Source organism: Lagopus leucura, unplaced genomic scaffold (genome assembly GCF_019238085.1).
Source record: "Lagopus leucura isolate 7727_CA_CO unplaced genomic scaffold, USGS_WTPT01 145-19_obj-0_obj, whole genome shotgun sequence".
Classification (NCBI taxonomy): domain Eukaryota; kingdom Metazoa; phylum Chordata; class Aves; order Galliformes; family Phasianidae; genus Lagopus; species Lagopus leucura.
Genome location: NW_024966884.1, coordinates 47,590 through 63,268, shown reverse-complemented (window position 1 = coordinate 63,268; position 15,679 = coordinate 47,590). Strand labels below are relative to the sequence as shown.

The following is a 15,679-nucleotide window of genomic DNA, read 5'->3' as shown; positions in this document are numbered from 1 at the left end:
CACCCGCTGCAGCACCGCTAATCATTGTTCGGAGCGAGTGGCTCCCTCGGCTGACAGACGGGAGGATCGACCAATCAGATTGGCGAGGCGGCCGCAGAGGCGTGAGAATCCGCGTGGGGGCGAGGACGGCGTCCTTGCGCCATTCCTCCTCCCGCCCTCCGCCTACAGCTCCCGGCATTCCCCGCGGCGAAGGACCCCGCGCGGGGCGGCCCCGCCCGCTCCTCGGGACCGGCATTGCGGCGGGCAGCCCGGGGTCCTGCGGGGCAGCATGGACGACGAGGAGGAGACGTACCGGCTGTGGAAGATCCGCAAGACCATCATGCAGGTGCGGGGCGGTGCGGAGCGGGGCGGTCTCCGGTCTCAGCTCTCCTCTCCTCATGCGGCGCTTCTTCTCCCAGCTGTGCCACGACCGCGGTTATCTGGTGACGCAGGACGAGCTGGATCAGACGCTGGAGGAATTCAAGGCGCAGTTCGGGGACAAACCCAGCGAGGGCCGCCCGCGCCGCACCGACCTGACCGTGCTGGTGGCTCACAACGACGATCCGACCGACCAGATGTTCGTTTTCTTTCCCGGTGAGCTGTGGGACCAGGTTGGGAACGGAATCGCCGCGCTGTCGCCGGGTTCGGTCTCACCCGGCGCTGTTTCTCATCCAGAGGAGCCCAAAGTCGGCATCAAAACCATCAAGATGTACTGCCAGCGCATGCAGGAGGAGAACATCACGCGTGCGCTGATCGTGGTGCAGCAGGGAATGACCCCCTCGGCCAAGCAGGTGCGGTGCGATGCGGCCCCGGGGCTGTTTGAACCCCTGGGTCCATAAACACGGAGCTTTTGTGCAGAGAAAACCTCTTATCAAAGGTTCTGAGCCTTAACGCTGGGCTGGCTCAGCATTCAGTGCATTGAACCGGAGCGACCTTTAAGAAACCAGATGAAGTTTAACAAAAGCAAGCGTAGAGTCCTGCGTCTGGGGAGGAATAATTGCACGCACCGGTATGGGTTGGGGGATGAGCTGATGGAGAGGAGCTGTGCAGAGAGGGACCTGGGTGTCCTGGTGGACGACAGGTCGGCCGTGAACCAGCAGTGGCCAAAAAGGCATCCTGGGGTGCATTAAAAAGAGTGTGGCCAGCAGGTCGAGGGAGGTGATCCTCCCCCTCTGCTCTGCCCTGGTAAGGCCTCAACTGCAGCACTGCGTCCAGTTCTGGGCTCCCCAGTACAAAAAAGACAGGGATCTCTTGGAAAGAGTCCAGCGGAGGGCCATGAAGATGGTGAAGGGCCTGGAGCATCTCTGCTATGAGGGAAAGGCTGAGTGAACTGGGGCTGTTCAGCGTTGAGAAAAGAAGGCTGAGAGGGGACCTGATTCAGGTCTGTAAATACCTGAGGTGTGGGGGGCAGAGTGGCGAAGCCAGGCTGTTTTGAGCAGGGTGTGCAGACAGGATGAGGGGAAACGACCAGAAACTGCAGCAGAGGAAGTTCTGCACAAATGTGTGCAAGAGCTTCTTTATGGTGAGGGCGACGGAGCACTGGAGCAGTCAGGGGGCACAGAGATCTGTTTGCTGTCTGCCTGTGTGACTGTCAGGGTGAGCACAGACACCGTGCTGCCCTCCTGGTGCTGCTGCTCATGGTGGGGCAGAGCTGAGCGCTCACACAGGCTGTCCCAGAGCAGTGCTGCAGCATGTTGTGATTCTTCCTTCCCAGTCCCTGGTTGATATGGCTCCCAAATACATTCTGGAGCAGTTTCTGCAGCAGGAGCTCCTGATCAACATCACTGAACATGAGGTGAGCAGCGCAGGGCGTCCCTTTCATCCCTGCCCTGTGCTGGGTGGCGCTGCTGGAGCTTCATTTCTTACCACAAATTGCTCATCTTGCAGCTATGGAGAGGTGGTTGCTTTCTCAGTTTGTCTTATCTTGTGATTTCTCCCCTGCTGCTTACAGCTGGTCCCAGAGCACGTTGTCATGACAAAAGAAGAAGTAACCGAGCTGCTGGCCAGATAGTATCCTTTGTTTGGTCCTTCCCTTCCTGTCAGGGGGTGATGAGTGCTTGCCTTGGGCCAAAAGTGAACACCTCTGGCTGTGGGAGTGTATGATGTTCTGTTGGCTGCACCCTGCCTTAGGACACACAGAACCCTGGGTTCTGGCAGAGCTTCTCCTTGACTCCACACAGTAAGCTGAGGGAGAACCAACTCCCCAGGATCCAGGCTGGGGACCCCGTGGCCCGATACTTTGGGATAAAGAGAGGCCAGGTAAGAGAAAACCCGATAACAAACAGCAGGGCCCTGCAGGCAGGGCGAGGAGCCGTAGCAGCACAGTATTCCAGAGCTTGGAGATGGGAAAGGTTTCCTCTTTTTTAGGGTTATTTTTTTCCTAGATGTTATGGGTCAGGTAGAGATGTGTGCAGACCAGCAGCTAGCCCTGGGGCCAGGCTTGGCTGCCTGCTGAACCAGCTGGCAACAGCTGCTGTAACACCAGGCATCCCCCAGTGCTCCTTCTGCTGGCCTTCCAGGTGGTGAAGATCATCAGACCGAGTGAGACTGCGGGCCGCTACATCACCTACAGGCTGGTGCAGTGACAGCTCTCAGGTAATGTGTGACATCCCCACCTTTGGGCAGCGCTTTAAACTTGCGCTGAGGCTTTCCAGAGGTGACTTGAAGTGAGTTGGCTCTGGGAAAGGATTCCCTCCAAGTGATGTAAATGATTTGTGTAGGGAAATGTGTGGGATGGATCAGAGCGGGGCTGTCCTGGTCTGATGCCTCAGTAGCATTGCTGAAGGCAGATCTCTCAGGGCAGCAGAGGGGTTTTGCCTTGAGAGCGATCTGCTGAGGGGGACAGGAGCTCATTCACATCCTGAGTTCTTTCTTCCAGATGTGAAACAGTTCTGTGACATCTGATCTTCCCACCCACTGACAGCTCACGGCTCCCTGAGCTCTGTTTGAGGGCTGAGGAACTTCTCTGTCCCTGCTGCCTCTCTGCAGTTGTTTTCCTTGGCCCAGTTCCTCATTTTCCAGCGTGGATTTTGCTGCAAATCCTTCTGCTTCGTTAAGGAATGCCATGAAAGCACCTGAATTGTACAAATGAGCGGACAGTGGCTTTTGCTACCCTGTTCTATGAGATCTTATTTTTAATAAAGGTTTGTACTCTTGCTGTTCTTCACTGTTTCTGCGTTTCTCAGCCCTCTCCTGTATCAGAGCTGAACGGCCACAAGCAGTTCTGTGTGTGCCATTCTCTGTGGGATTTGTTGCTGCTCAAATTCTATGGTTCAGCCTCACTGCTGTCACCTGTTCTGTCTCTGACCTTTGTTTTGAAACTGTGGTTGTCAGATGTTGCAGAGGGATTTTGCTTTACTTGCTATAAGTGCTTCCTTACAACGCCTGGCACCCACAGCCACGGGCACCTGAATGTGCAGGCATTGATGTGCAGGACAGGCAATGGTTGGAACACAGGGATTTTATTATTTCTGGAAGCACATCAGTCTGAACTCAGCAAAACACAGAACGCAGCTTCATACAGCAGCACAGACACGTCACCAAAGAACATTTTTCCTTTTTCCATGCTGAGTTTATATACAGATAGAAGGGCTCTCGGTACCATGTGAAGCTCCAGCATTGCTTTGGTCCCTTCCTTCCCTCGCATTCACCATCATCCATCCTCGCACACACTCATACCCCTGCAGTAGCAGTTCTGGTAGCAGCAGGTGGCACTCAGCTTCATTTTCCTGCTGCCATGAGAACGATGTGCTGGAAGGACGCAGCGGCGGCGTGGCGAAGAGCTGTGGAGCAGAGGTGCTCGCAGGTGGCTGTCGCTCCCCTTCGGCTCCGTTACAAACTGGTCAGCTGCAAATGGAGCTTTGGTTTCGTGTACCTTTTATCTGTTGTGTTGAGATGCTTTTCTGATCTGAGAGCTGTGGCCCTTAGCAGCCCCGCTCTGCCTGGTGGAGGTGATCCTCCAAAGGGATCCCACCTCCTCTCCATCACCTCATCCTCCGTTAATGAGCTCTGTTAACCCTTCCAGTTCAGTGCATCTCCAGCTGGGACGCCACTCTGCTCGGCTTCCTTGGCTGAGAAGCCATCCCAGCTCTCCCTTTGCTGCCTGGTCTGCATGGATGCCCTCCCTGCCTGCAGCAGAGGACTGAGACAGGAGGAGGTGGCACAAGAGACGAGGGAGAACCCAGCGTTTCACTGAGGGATGTTGTTTCACTCTGAGTATTGGAGAACAACTTTGGACCCAGCTGGGCTCCTGGTCCTCTCAAGGCAGTGGGGAGCAGCCTGGGTGTGAGCAGAGTGGTGGAAGGAAAGCAGCTTTCGGCTCTTTCTAAGCTCTTTTTTTTCTATGCTTCAGTGCAGAAAAGTTTCATAACCTTAAAAACCACTTTGGTCCTCTTTAACCCTTCGAGTTCCGTTGCCAGCAGAGGTAGTGGGTTTGCATTGAAGGGTTACCTTACACACACACACACAAAAGACTAAAAGCTCACAGTGGAGGGGGGCTGTAGCTTGGTTCAGGCATCCCGCATCTCCCCCCGCTGCCCTCACAGCATCGATTTTGGAGATCAAATATACATCCACAAAGCCCTGAGACCGTGCAACGTGGGGGGGGGGGGGCGGTGCGGAAAATGCCCATCTCGTCGTATACAAGCAGCAACGCGAGCTTCGTCAGCCGAGCCACCGCCGCCTGGGGCCGCTCTCACTGCTGAGCTGCGGTGGTGGCGTCGCTCTCGGGCTCCTCTTCGGGGTCGCTGTGCTCTCCTGCAGCGCAGCGCAGCGCTGAACCCTCCGTGTCCGACTGCCCGGTGCTGCACGTGCGGCTGCGCTGCCCCTCGCTGCCCTCCTCGTAGAACGGAGCTTCGTCCGTGCTCGTTTCGCTCTCTTGCTTTCGCAGCTGCCCGCCGTCCTCCAGCTCCGAGTCGGAATCCACCGATCTCTCGCTGGGCTCTGTGGATCCGTACGGGGCTGTGAGGTGGTCGCTGCTCTGCGCTGCCTCGTCCCCGAGCCCCTCACCGCGGCGAGCAGCGATGGAAGTGTGGGGACGGGTGCCCTCAGGGGCTGGGGCAGCGCGAGAACCCAGAGCCCCTCTTTGCAGCCCCCCCAGAGCCCCTCACTCACCCCCGAACGCTCCCACGTTGTAGCCCAGGTCGCCCTTCCCCGGGGGCTGCGGGCACGGAGCGGCCGTGGGCTCATCCTGCTGGGAGGGGTCCGTGTGAGGGGGGAGCACACAGGGCCAACCTCATGCCCCCCCCGCGTTGCTCCCTCCCCAGGGCCCCATACCGGGGTCTCGTCCTCGCGATCTGCGGTGAATTCAGTGCCGTCAGCGGTCAGAGTGCTGCCTTTGTCCTCGAAGATGGTGGGGTAGAAGATGATGAGCGCCTCGATGACGCGCGCCTGGTGGGGGTAATCCACCAACGAGGACAGAGAGATGGTGGCATCCGTGGGCCGTGGCCGCAGAAGCGTCGGCCCGAAGACGATGCCCAGATTGCTGGAGGTCATCTTGTTGTCCTGCTCCACCTCCACGATCCTGGATGAGGAAATCCATGAGAGCAGGCAGCGGTTGCTTCCCTTTCCCGTCCCACCACGGGGACAGAAGGGACGTCCCCCCCCTCAGCCCGGATCCCCCTCCTCACCTCCTCAGGTGCTGCAGGAGGTACTGCAGCGTGGCCGTGTTTTCCCACGGGAGCTCCTTCAGCAGCTCCTTCAGTTTCAACACCAGGTTCACCACCACGCGTTCGGTGTCGGCCCCTTTGTCCACCAGCTCCGGACCCCCTTTCCCACTCCTCCCTTTGGCCTCGCTGCCGCCCTGCAGGCTCTCCTTGGCTGCTCCCATCAGCGCGTTGTACATCCGGAACGGCACGATGGGCTCGGGCAGCTGCGAGGAGAACAGTGCGAGAGAAACCCTGTGAGCCCTCCAGATGGAGAACGCTCCTTTTCCCTTCAGAAAACCAACGCAAAAACCCAGCCTGGGGCGTGTGCGCGGCTTCTCGATAGATAAGAGGTTGTTAAATAGGACGGTGCTAATTGTTCCCTGGGAGGAGGAGGAGGTGAGAAGGAATCAGCGCAGCCTGCAGCTGTCAGGAGGAGCGTTTGGCTTTGAAGTTTGCATAAAGCAACCTGAGTGCGTTCGTGCACCGCCCGGCAGTTCTGCAGCGCTGCTGATGTTTGCGGTGCCTTCCCCGGGTGTTTGCTGGGGATGGATTGCTTTGCAGCAGAGCAGCGCTTCTGCAGAGGGACTTGAAACCGATTTCTCTGCCGTGCGCTGAGCCTGGATCTCAGCACAGGGCCGACCTCTTCTTTTTGCTCTCTGCTCTCCCTATCCAGGAGCTCGCAGCCCCTCTCTGCAGTGCGGGGATGTGGGGAGAAGCCTCCTCTGCCCCCAGGAAACCAGCAGAAAGGGTTAAGCCGTGAGAGAGAGAAGCTGCTTCCTCTCCTCCTGCCCCGTTTGAGGATGTGGGTCGGGGTTTGAGTTTCGGTGCAGGACTGAGCTGATGGCAGAGATGTTTGCTGCAGGCAGAGGGCCGGGAGAAGTGAGCTGAGCCCAGCCCCGCTGCGGGGCGACCTTTACGGCCACTTCCCTTTCTCCTGCTGCTTCCCCAACTACAAAGGGGAGGGACGGTGCAGCGCTTCACGCTTCGCTGCTGCAGCTGATGTTGTGTGAGGGCTCATAGGGGGCAGACGCATGGAGCTGCCCTGAGATGTGCAGTGAGATTGCTGATCTTCCTGCACACACCTCCATCGGGCCAGCTGGGCAGGAGGGGCTCTGACCCAGCCAGCAGGCAGCTGTCAGCACAGCTTGCAGCAGGATCGCCCCCTCCAGGCACAGATTGCTGGAATCACCAGGAATCGCCTCTGCCCTCTGCCCCCACCTGTCTCAGGTAGAGCTTCAGCACGTTGCTGATGTCGTGTGGGGACGCCTGGGAAAGCTCCACCAGCTCCTTCCCGTTCTCAAAGGCCTGGCAGAGCTTCTCCACGCGGGTCTTCACGCCGTTCACTCGGTAGATGCCCTGCCAAGGGGGAGAAAACCAAAGCTGAACATTTCTCTTTGGGTTCGCACGAGCTTTCGGCTCCCAGCCACTCCTTTGGGGGTGGAAATCCCCCTCAGGAGGTTTGGAAGAGCTGTTGCAGCTCAGACGTCGCTGCTGTTCCCCTTTTGTAGGGAAGAGAGGGAGTGCAGGACGTGTTTCCGTGTCAGTTTGTTTGTTGTGGGACCTCCTGCCTCAGAACCTGAGGGCTGCGCTGGTTCTCATAGCAGGACAGAGCCCATCTGGAGGGCAAGCAGCTGGAGCAGAGGGGAGGGCAGGGGGCTCACCTTGGTTTTCAGCGCCCTCTTCTCAATCTCAGAGATGCACTTCTTAACGATGAAGGGGATGCCGTCAGCGCTGCCCTGAGAAGCCTTCAGGAAGTCCTGCCCAAAAAGCTGCAGCTTCCCCTGGAGCTTCTTGTGCCCACATTGGATGGCCAAGGTCTCCAAGCACTTCTTGTGGCACGCCAGGTAGCACTGGGAGACAGGGAAGGGCTCAGAAGCAGGATCCCCCCCCCCCCCCCACATCCCCAGTCCTCCCACATCCCCAGCATTACCTCCTCACATTCTGCCCCCTGGAAGTACACGTAGCTGTTGCATTCCCTGCACTTGGAGGGGGTCCGCAGCTTCCTCAGCCGGTGGGTCTGGGCTGCCCTGGACAAACCCACGTTCCGGAAGGGTCCCGTGGGTGCTGCCATCTCTGGGGTGATCCCATTGATGCCTACAGGCAGAGAACAAAGGGACACATCAGCATTCTGTCTCCTTAGGGGTCAGGCAGAATGAGGCTCGAGCAGAAGGATCCCTGTCATATGGGGACCTGGCATGCTGACACGTGGGGCACACGGACACGCAGGACATGTGAGCCATGTGGGGTCATAGTGACACATGGGACACGTAAACATATGGGAAAAACAGACCCACAGGACATGCTGACACGTGGGACACACGGACACACGTGTGGACACATGGGACATGCTGACACACGGGGCGTTGGGCCACATCCCAGCTAACCAAGGGCTGTGCTCCTGATGGAGCTGTTGCCACTGCTTTGCACAGGGCCTGTCCCTGCCTAGTGGGAATGGTGTTGTGTTCCCCATGGACTCGCTGGTATTTCAGCTCTCCTCCCAGCAGAAGAGGGGGGCAGAGACCCCGCACAGCACAGCACAGCACAGCTGCATCTCCACTCCATCACATACTCTGCTCAAAGGAGGCAGCGTTCTCATCCTTCTCTCCCAGCTCCTCGCTGGAGGACATGGTGCCATTGGATGACAACCGTCGCAGTTTGTGGCTGAACTCTCCTGCTAAAGCAAAGCCTGGTTTGAGAGCTGGGAGGGATGGGGCGCACGCGGGCCGCCGCCCCGCGGGGTTCTGGGGGCACTCCTGTGCGTGTGGCTGTCCCTGCAGCAAGGAGTGGAGGTGGAGCAGGACAACAAGATGACCTCTGGAAGAGAAAGGTTGGAAGTGAAGAGAAACAGAAAAACAGAAGGGTTTCTGTGCTCGTTGGGTTCCTGCAGCTGGGCAGCTGGGGATTGCTAGAGGAATCCCATGGGTGCAGCACAGGTTTGGTGGTTCCCCCCCATTCCAATAGATTGGGATCAGCAGTTAGCTGTGGTGGAGTCTTAATTCTTAGGGAAGCTAAAAGGAAAAGGAAAAGAAAAGGGGGAGGGGGAGGAGAGGACGGGAAGGAAAAGATATAAAGACAAAGGAAAAGATAAAAAGGAAAAATGAAGGAAAAAAGAAAGCGCTGCTGGCAAGGAGGTGCTGCTTTCGGGTGGGCTCCACCAGAAGGTGAAGGAAGGCCCGGGTTCTGCACCCACCTGTGCTGGAATCCAGGCTGCTGTCAGCTTCGGAGGTGGTCGGCCAGGATTTGTGCACCTGGTGTCCCCTCCCTGCTGTGGGAAGAAGGGCTCACCGTTTGGGGCTGTCCCTGATGCCACACAGAGCAGCTCTGATAGCAGAAGCATTTGCTTGCTGCAGGCAGTGCTCAGGGCTGGGCTTTTCTCACCTCTGCGCTCTGCCAGCGTCCCACCCTGGGTCTCTCTGGGTCCATCTGTGTTGCTCCCATCCCTGGGCAGCCCAGCCCCATCAGAGCCACCACTGGTGGAGAAGTCGCTGGCGTTGAAGCTGCCCTTCCGTGTGCGGGTGAAGGGGGACCTGGTGGTGGGGAGGGAGGAGAAGGGCCATGTCCAAGAGGACGTAGGGGGAGGGATGCTTAGAAAAGCCACTCCAAAAGTAGTGGCTATCCACCAGAGCTGAGGTGGAAGCCTTCTGCTCCTGCACCAAGCAGCCTCTGTCTGCAGGAGCCCTCCCTGCAGCTGAGGTTGGTGCAGAGGAGCAGCGATTTCCCCCTCCTCTCCTACCAGGCGCTGTGGGACACGTAAGGCTCGAAGTCGTACTGCGTGTCGGGCTCATCCCCTCGCTGCAGCTGCTTGACATGCGAGGCATATTGCTGCCCGGGGTCGTACAGCTTGCTGCTCTCACACAGGGTTTGGAAGTAAACGGGCAGCGGCGCCGTCTGCATGTGCATGATCTGGTAGAAGGCGATGGTGGCCTGAAAACAAGGGGGAGGAAGTCAGGGCAGGAGACAGGGGGTGGCACAGGGGGAGGAGAGGCACAGAGCTGCCAGGTGGAGAATCGGGAGTGGGGCTGGGGCTGCAGCCCTGCCCTTGGCTCTGTGCAGCACAGGGCTGAGCAGCTGCTTGCCCTCCCCCCCCCCCCCCCCCCCCCCCGCGGGGGCGGCCCCCCCCCCCCCCCCCCCCCCCCCGGCTGTGGCACGGCCCCCAGCCCTCCCAACTCACCAGTTTGATGACCTGGTCGCTCTGCTTGATCAGCTCGTGGATCTGCCTCAGGGAATTCACTTTGGTGTCCTCCAGCTCCTGCTTCTGCGTGTTGGCATCTGCCACGCAGGTCCGGTAGGTGGCCATGGCCTCTTCTGCCTGAGGGGTGGGAGAGGGGAGATGGAAGCTGCTCAGAGGTGTGGAATTGGATGGGAGCTGCCTCCCTGTGCTGGACCCTGTGCTCTGTGTTGAGGTCAGGATGAGCTTCCAGCTCCCGTGCTTCTGGGCTGCCCTGTGCTAGGACAAGGAGTAAGAAGATCCCTGCAAAGCAGTGCCTGGAGCTGCTGTGCTCCCACCTTGTTCTTGGCCTCCTCTTCCAGCCGCCTCTTCTTGTCCAGGGTTTTGGTGGTGACATTGCTGGCGGTGCTCTGCTGCTCCTCCTCTGCTCTCACTGCCACATATTTGGCCTTCTCGTGCTCCTCGCTGCGCTGCATGTACACCTGCTTGGCCTTCCGCAGGTTCACCTCTGCATCTTGCTGCCAAAGGAGGAGCACCAGGGTGAGGGCTGAGCCCTGCAAGGGTCACCCTGCACAAAGCTGCCCAGGATGGGTGGGTGGATGAATGGATGGATGGATGGGTGGATGGGTGGATGGATGGATGGATGGATGGAGGGATGGAGGGATGGGTGGATGGATGGATGGATGGATGGACGCCTTCATGCCTCACCAGCTTCCGCTGTGCACGGTGCCACTGCTCCTTGATCTCCTTCCTCCTCTTCTCGTGCTCCAGGCGCCTCACAGTCAGTGGCTGCAGGAACGAATGGTGCAGCTGGCAAAGCACAGCCCTGCACGGAGCCCTGGCAGCAGCTGCTCCATGCACTGCATGCTCACCTGCAGGAAGGTCTGGTGCTGCAGCGTGGTGACAGTCTGCAGGACCGACGTGCCGTATTCCATGTCCTGCTCCAGTGCCAGCAGGTAGATGGACAGGAAGGGCATGCTGGTCTGAGGAATGACAAAAGCAGCACTCTGAGGCTCAGCACGAGGCTGATGCTGTCAGCTCCAGGACAGCTGGGGAGCTCCAGGCTGGCAGTACCTCCTGCGTGAAGGTTTGCTTGCAGCTGTTTGCCATCTTCTGGAGCCCTTTGGCGAACTCCAGTTCTGGAAGAGAAAGGTTGGAAGTGAAGAAAGTTGACACAGAAGGCTTTCTGTGCTCGTTGGGTTCCTTCTTAAATGCGAGGGACCTCCCAGCAGCTCTGGCTCCCTTGGCCCCATGCTGTGCTCTCAGGATCATCCCCCCATCCCAGAGCCATCCCACAGTGCACAGACCCCCCCCCACATCTCACCCAGCGCCGTCCTTTTCTCCAGGTACCCGATGAGGTCCTTCATGTACTTGGAGATGTTCTTGGCATACTGCAGGGCAGCATCCACACCTCCCTCACAGCGCTGCAGCATCACATCCACCTCCTCTGCCGCCGGACGAACTGTGATGTGGGGACAGAGGAGAAGGGGAATGATCCCAAACCATGCTGCTGCTGATTGCTGGGCTGGTCCTAGGACCCCCAGAGTAGCCAGGAAGACCCCAATGCTCACAGCAGCTGCTCTGCCATTTCCTCTCAGCTGTGTCCCCAGGGGCAGCTCAGCCCAGGATGATGTCCAGGTGGTGATGGCAGAGCCCATTTCTCTTTGACCACCCCCAAGTCCCACAGCAACGGCTGCTTGCTCACCTGCATCATAGCTCTCCATGCCCGAGGGCACACCATCCCCTCCAGGCCCAGGGATCCCCCCATAGAGGCTCTCCATAGACTTTGGGAAATCAGGAAAGGAAGGAATGCGTCAGACAAACAGGAGTGCTCAGAGGGGACCCCTGTGCTCAGGGTTAGGGCTGAGACCCCAGCAGACCCCCAGCGGGCGGCACACACCTGATTCTGGTCGCTGGGTGGGATGGAGAGGATGGTGCTGCTGTCCACCTCCCCCATGAGGAACTCAGAGACGCTGTGACAAGAGGAACACAGTCAGCCAGAGGAGGAGCAGCGGTGACAAAGCAGCGCCACCTCCCAGCACCCCATCCGCATCCAGGGGCGGCGGTGCAAAACCCTTACGTGCTGCTGAAGGACACCGCGATGGTTTCCACGGCCTTCTCAAACTCCCTCTTGTCTGTCTCATTGTTGGATTCGTAATGGAATCCTGCAGGTGGGGGAGAAACAGGAGCCCCATCACCCCTGTGCACCCTGCACCCCACAGCACGGACCATCTCACGCACCTCCCAGCACCGGGGTCACGGCCATGAGGAGGCCAGGATGACAGAGGAACACGATTCTGCCGTGCTGGCAGCTGGGTGAGGACCCGGATCTCCATCATCACTCAGCTGCCTCCATCCCAAGGCCCCCATGTGGGGCCGGCCCCATGGCAGAGCACTGCCAGCCCCGAGGCTTCCTGTCCCCGTGTGGTTACAGCTCGGTGTCCAGGAAGTGGTGACGCAGTGTTGTGCTGTGCCTGCGGTTACCACAGCCCCCCCTCCCTCCCCCTTCGCCCTCCCCACCACAGCTGTAACTGCTCTGCCCCTGGTGGGACAGGAGCCCTCAGAGCCCACTCACAAACACGGGGATGTGGGACCAAAGCAGGGGGCTGGAATAGGGCTGGGGCTTGGATGGCAGCGCCTTCATTCCGTGCCCCATCCATTGGCAGCCCTGCTCCAGGCAGCCCCAAAATGGGCTCCCCAGCAACGGGGTGGGAATGGGACGGAGCTCCCCGCCCTGGGCTCACCTTTCACTTTGGATATGAGGGTCCCTGCTGCAGTCAGCGTCTCCAACGTGTTGAGCAGTGGGTATTTGTTGATCACTTGGCGCAGCACCCGCAGCGTTTCACCCAGACACTCGTGGGCCTGCGGCCGCTGGGACTCCTTGGGGTCTGCAGGAGAAAAGGCAGCCCTGTGTACACCCCATCCCTGGTACCGTGCTCACCCCTGCCATGGGGCAGGCACACCTTCGAGGCATTTTTTCCTCAGTAGTAAATTTTTCCTTTGAAAGCGGTATGGCAATTTCCTTCCCATTTCCTCCCCTCCTCCCTGCTGGCCACAGGATCCTGCCCCATCCATTGGCTTGGTTGTGTCCCCTGGGGTCCAGCACCACGCCACAGCCCCTACCCAGTGCTCAGAGCCAGGGGAAGCAGTGTGTGAGCTCAGGGCAGGGTGCTGGCAGTGCTCAGCATCCCATAGGGATGCACTGAAGACAGCAGCCTGGGTGCCAGCTCCAGGTGGGGAAGGACTTTCCTCTGCTCCCTCTCCCATTTCCCACACCATGTTCCCCACGTCTGGGCACGGCTGTTTTCCACCGTGAGTGAAGATGCGTCAACATGTTTGCTGAAAGCAGGGCACCATGTGATCCCAGCAGCCCCACCTCACCGTGGAGAGCAACCACAGTGGCTGCTTTCTGCAACCCCGGAGACCACAGCCTCACAGCCTCACAGCCCTGCAGCCCCACTCCTGCTTTGAGCATCATCCCCAACCCAAAGGGAGGGCCAGGGGCTGGGGTTGTGCTGGTGCCCCATGGGGTCCAGGGCCACTGCCAGGCAGCTGGCACTGCTGTGCTGTAAACAGGAAAGCAGGCGGATGAAAATAGCTCGCAGGCAGGAAGCAGTGTTATCCTGGCTCTGAGCTCCCAGCAGCCACCCACCACCCTCTGCCCCAGGGCCCCTTGGTCTGCACAACCCCCCCAGGGCAGGGACCCCCCCCCCTCATTGGACCAAGCGTGGGGTTCTTCAGCACCCGCTGGAGCCTTCATCCCTGGAGCCTTACAGCCCTGTGCCGTGGGTTAGAGGGCGATGCCGTGGGGGTTCTGTGGTCCCCCAGTCCCACTCCCCCTCCGTGGCCACCCGGGGGGCACCCAGCCCAGCACTCACCATCACGCAGCACCACGTCCCGCAGGTTCTCCAGGGCATCTGCGAACCGCGCCACATCGGTCAGGAGCTGAGAGATGTCCTCCACATCGATGAAAGGACCCTCCCCACCCTCCATAGGGCTGTGGGATGTGGGGGTCTTGTGGCCCTTAGGGACGGCCCGGGGGTTGGCAGCAGTGAGAGGGAAGCCGGCGGCGCTGGCATGGCGGCTGAGGCTGGTGGGGCGCTTCAGGGTGCCCACAGCACTGGGACTGCTGCTGAGTTTGGAGCTGGTGGGGGGCAGCTCCGCGGGGCTGGGAGCTTCCAGGCAGTCCTTGCGGGACAGATCCTGCAGGAGCAGAGCACAGCGTGAGTGCTGCCCTGGGGATGGCGTTGCCCGAGGATGGTGGGCTCCATTGACAGCAGGATCTGGCCCTGCACATCCCTTCCTCTTTTTCTGGCTGTCCAAGTCCAGCACGTCCTTGGCACTGCGGGGCTGGGGACGCCTCCCGGGCCACCAATAGCAAATAGTACAGAATTGTTGCAGACACACAGAGCCCTGATTTCTAGGGGTGAAATCGCCCCAAGGGAGAGGCTGATAGCACCTCCCAAGACCCCGTGCCCCAAAGCCATCACCAGGGTTGGGTCCCGCACCCCTCTGTCCCCACACAGCCTCAGCTGTGACACGAATATGCTGGGAACAGCAGCAGGTTTGGCACCAATGAGGCAAAAACACCGCGGCATCTTCTCCAATCCTGCCCTGGAACACGAGGCCACCCAGACGGCAGCACCTCGAGCAGAGCTGATGAGGGCACTGCAGACCCCGCGGGCTGCTCCCTCCCACCATCCCCGTACCGTCAGCCGCACGGAGGGCGAGCGGGGCAGCGAATCCAGGGAGCGCTTTGGAGAGTTGGCCGTCCCCGTCCTGCGGCGCCCGGCAGCGTAGGGGCTGTAGCTGTTCCGCCCCGCCGCCCTGCCGAGCATCCCAGCGCCTGCAGGCTGCGCCCACCCATAGACCCCTCAGCAGGGGAGAACCGTGAGGAAGGGATGGGGATGGGTGACCCTGCGAGGAGCTGCGGGCGGGCTGAAGCCGGCGGCCCCGTCCTGTGGGTTGGGGAGCAGCGCAGGCGCGGGGCGGGCTGAGGAACCCCGTCTGCTGTCCGCCCCACAGAGGAGAAGCGCTTCCTCTTGCACTCTGGGTCACCGATGAGTAAATAAACCCATAGCAGAGCCGTGGTGTGGGGCTGGCCAAGCCTCACTTCCCCTGCTCCTGCCCCTGAGCAGTCGGGGTCTCTCGGTCCCTCCACCGCACTCCCCACGTTCTGCTGCAGCCCCAGCTCTGCCCGCTCTCCTCCCAGCCGGGCCCTTCGGCTGTTGCTGCATCCCCTTCATCTGGGACAAAGTCCCCCCGGTCCCGTCGGCGGAGTCCTTCCTCATTTCCTTCCTCCTCGCATCCCTCCAGCCACCCCATCCCTCCCTCCCCACCGCACTTACAGGCAAGGTCTGCGGGATGGGGCTCCCTGCGCGGCTCTTCTTGGAGATGGAGGGGGTCTTCATCAACTCACGTTTCTTCCGGGAGAACATGGCTATAGGGCGGCCCTGGGGGGGGCCCCGGGCTGCCAGCAGCTCTCCGCTACCCCTCCGTCAGCATTCGCTGGGGCCAACTGTCAGCGCAGCGCATGTGACACCGCCTTATTTCCTCATTGGGTTCGCAGGCAAAGTTGAAACAGGAAAAGCTAAATGTGCGGCGAGGGCACGAGGCCGGGAGGAAGGGGTCTCCGGCCGCCCCCCCCCGGTGCCGTGTGGCACTCAGCGTGCGGGTGCAGGGGATTTCTCGTGGAGTTTTGCTGCCCGGGGAGGACGGATTCCCAGGGACTGGGGCTGTGGGGCCGTCAGGCCCTTCTGTTAACTGATGGATGCGCAGTGCGGGGTTGCGGGGCTCCAGCACTCGGTTCAGCCCAGCCCGGCTCTGCTCTGCTCTGCCCTCATTTTGGATCCCCGGCCACACCTGCGCCCTCCCCCCCCCCCTCCCC

At 60.0% G+C, this 15,679-nt stretch overlaps 2 protein-coding genes across 10 annotated transcripts; one reads left to right on the top strand and one right to left on the bottom strand.

Moving 5' to 3' along the window:
- Window positions 1–218: 218 nt before the first annotated feature.
- POLR2E (RNA polymerase II, I and III subunit E) lies at window positions 219–3,134 on the top strand. The gene is made up of 8 exons (XM_042893512.1): window positions 219–325; window positions 399–573; window positions 655–770; window positions 1,694–1,774; window positions 1,931–1,989; window positions 2,160–2,238; window positions 2,499–2,574; window positions 2,858–3,134. Exons 1-7 carry the CDS (start codon window positions 269–271, stop codon window positions 2,562–2,564), a joined length of 633 nt encoding a protein of 210 aa, XP_042749446.1. The 5' UTR covers window positions 219–268; the 3' UTR covers window positions 2,565–2,574; window positions 2,858–3,134.
- Window positions 3,135–4,610: 1,476 nt separating this feature from the next.
- On the bottom strand, window positions 4,611–15,622 carry ARHGAP45 (Rho GTPase activating protein 45). Of its 9 annotated transcripts, none has more exons than XM_042893526.1 (23): window positions 15,141–15,622; window positions 13,671–13,995; window positions 12,537–12,680; window positions 11,873–11,957; window positions 11,693–11,765; window positions 11,498–11,576; window positions 11,117–11,254; window positions 10,867–10,931; window positions 10,665–10,775; window positions 10,501–10,581; window positions 10,131–10,310; window positions 9,796–9,933; window positions 9,358–9,548; window positions 9,003–9,151; window positions 8,815–8,889; window positions 8,194–8,298; window positions 7,555–7,718; window positions 7,286–7,474; window positions 6,843–6,980; window positions 5,607–5,848; window positions 5,254–5,500; window positions 5,092–5,170; window positions 4,611–4,938 (listed from the first exon to the last, which is right to left on the bottom strand). In XM_042893526.1, the coding sequence occupies exons 1-23, from the start codon at window positions 15,228–15,230 to the stop codon at window positions 4,673–4,675; spliced, it is 3,354 nt and encodes a 1,117-aa protein (XP_042749460.1). In that variant the 5' UTR covers window positions 15,231–15,622; the 3' UTR covers window positions 4,611–4,672. The 9 variants fall into 9 exon arrangements, with proteins under 9 accessions (XP_042749460.1, XP_042749461.1, XP_042749453.1 ...); XM_042893527.1 differs by having other exon boundaries at window positions 8,815–8,886; XM_042893519.1 differs by lacking the exon at window positions 15,141–15,622 and adding an exon at window positions 14,502–14,775.
- Between the last annotated feature and the right edge of the window lie 57 nt (window positions 15,623–15,679).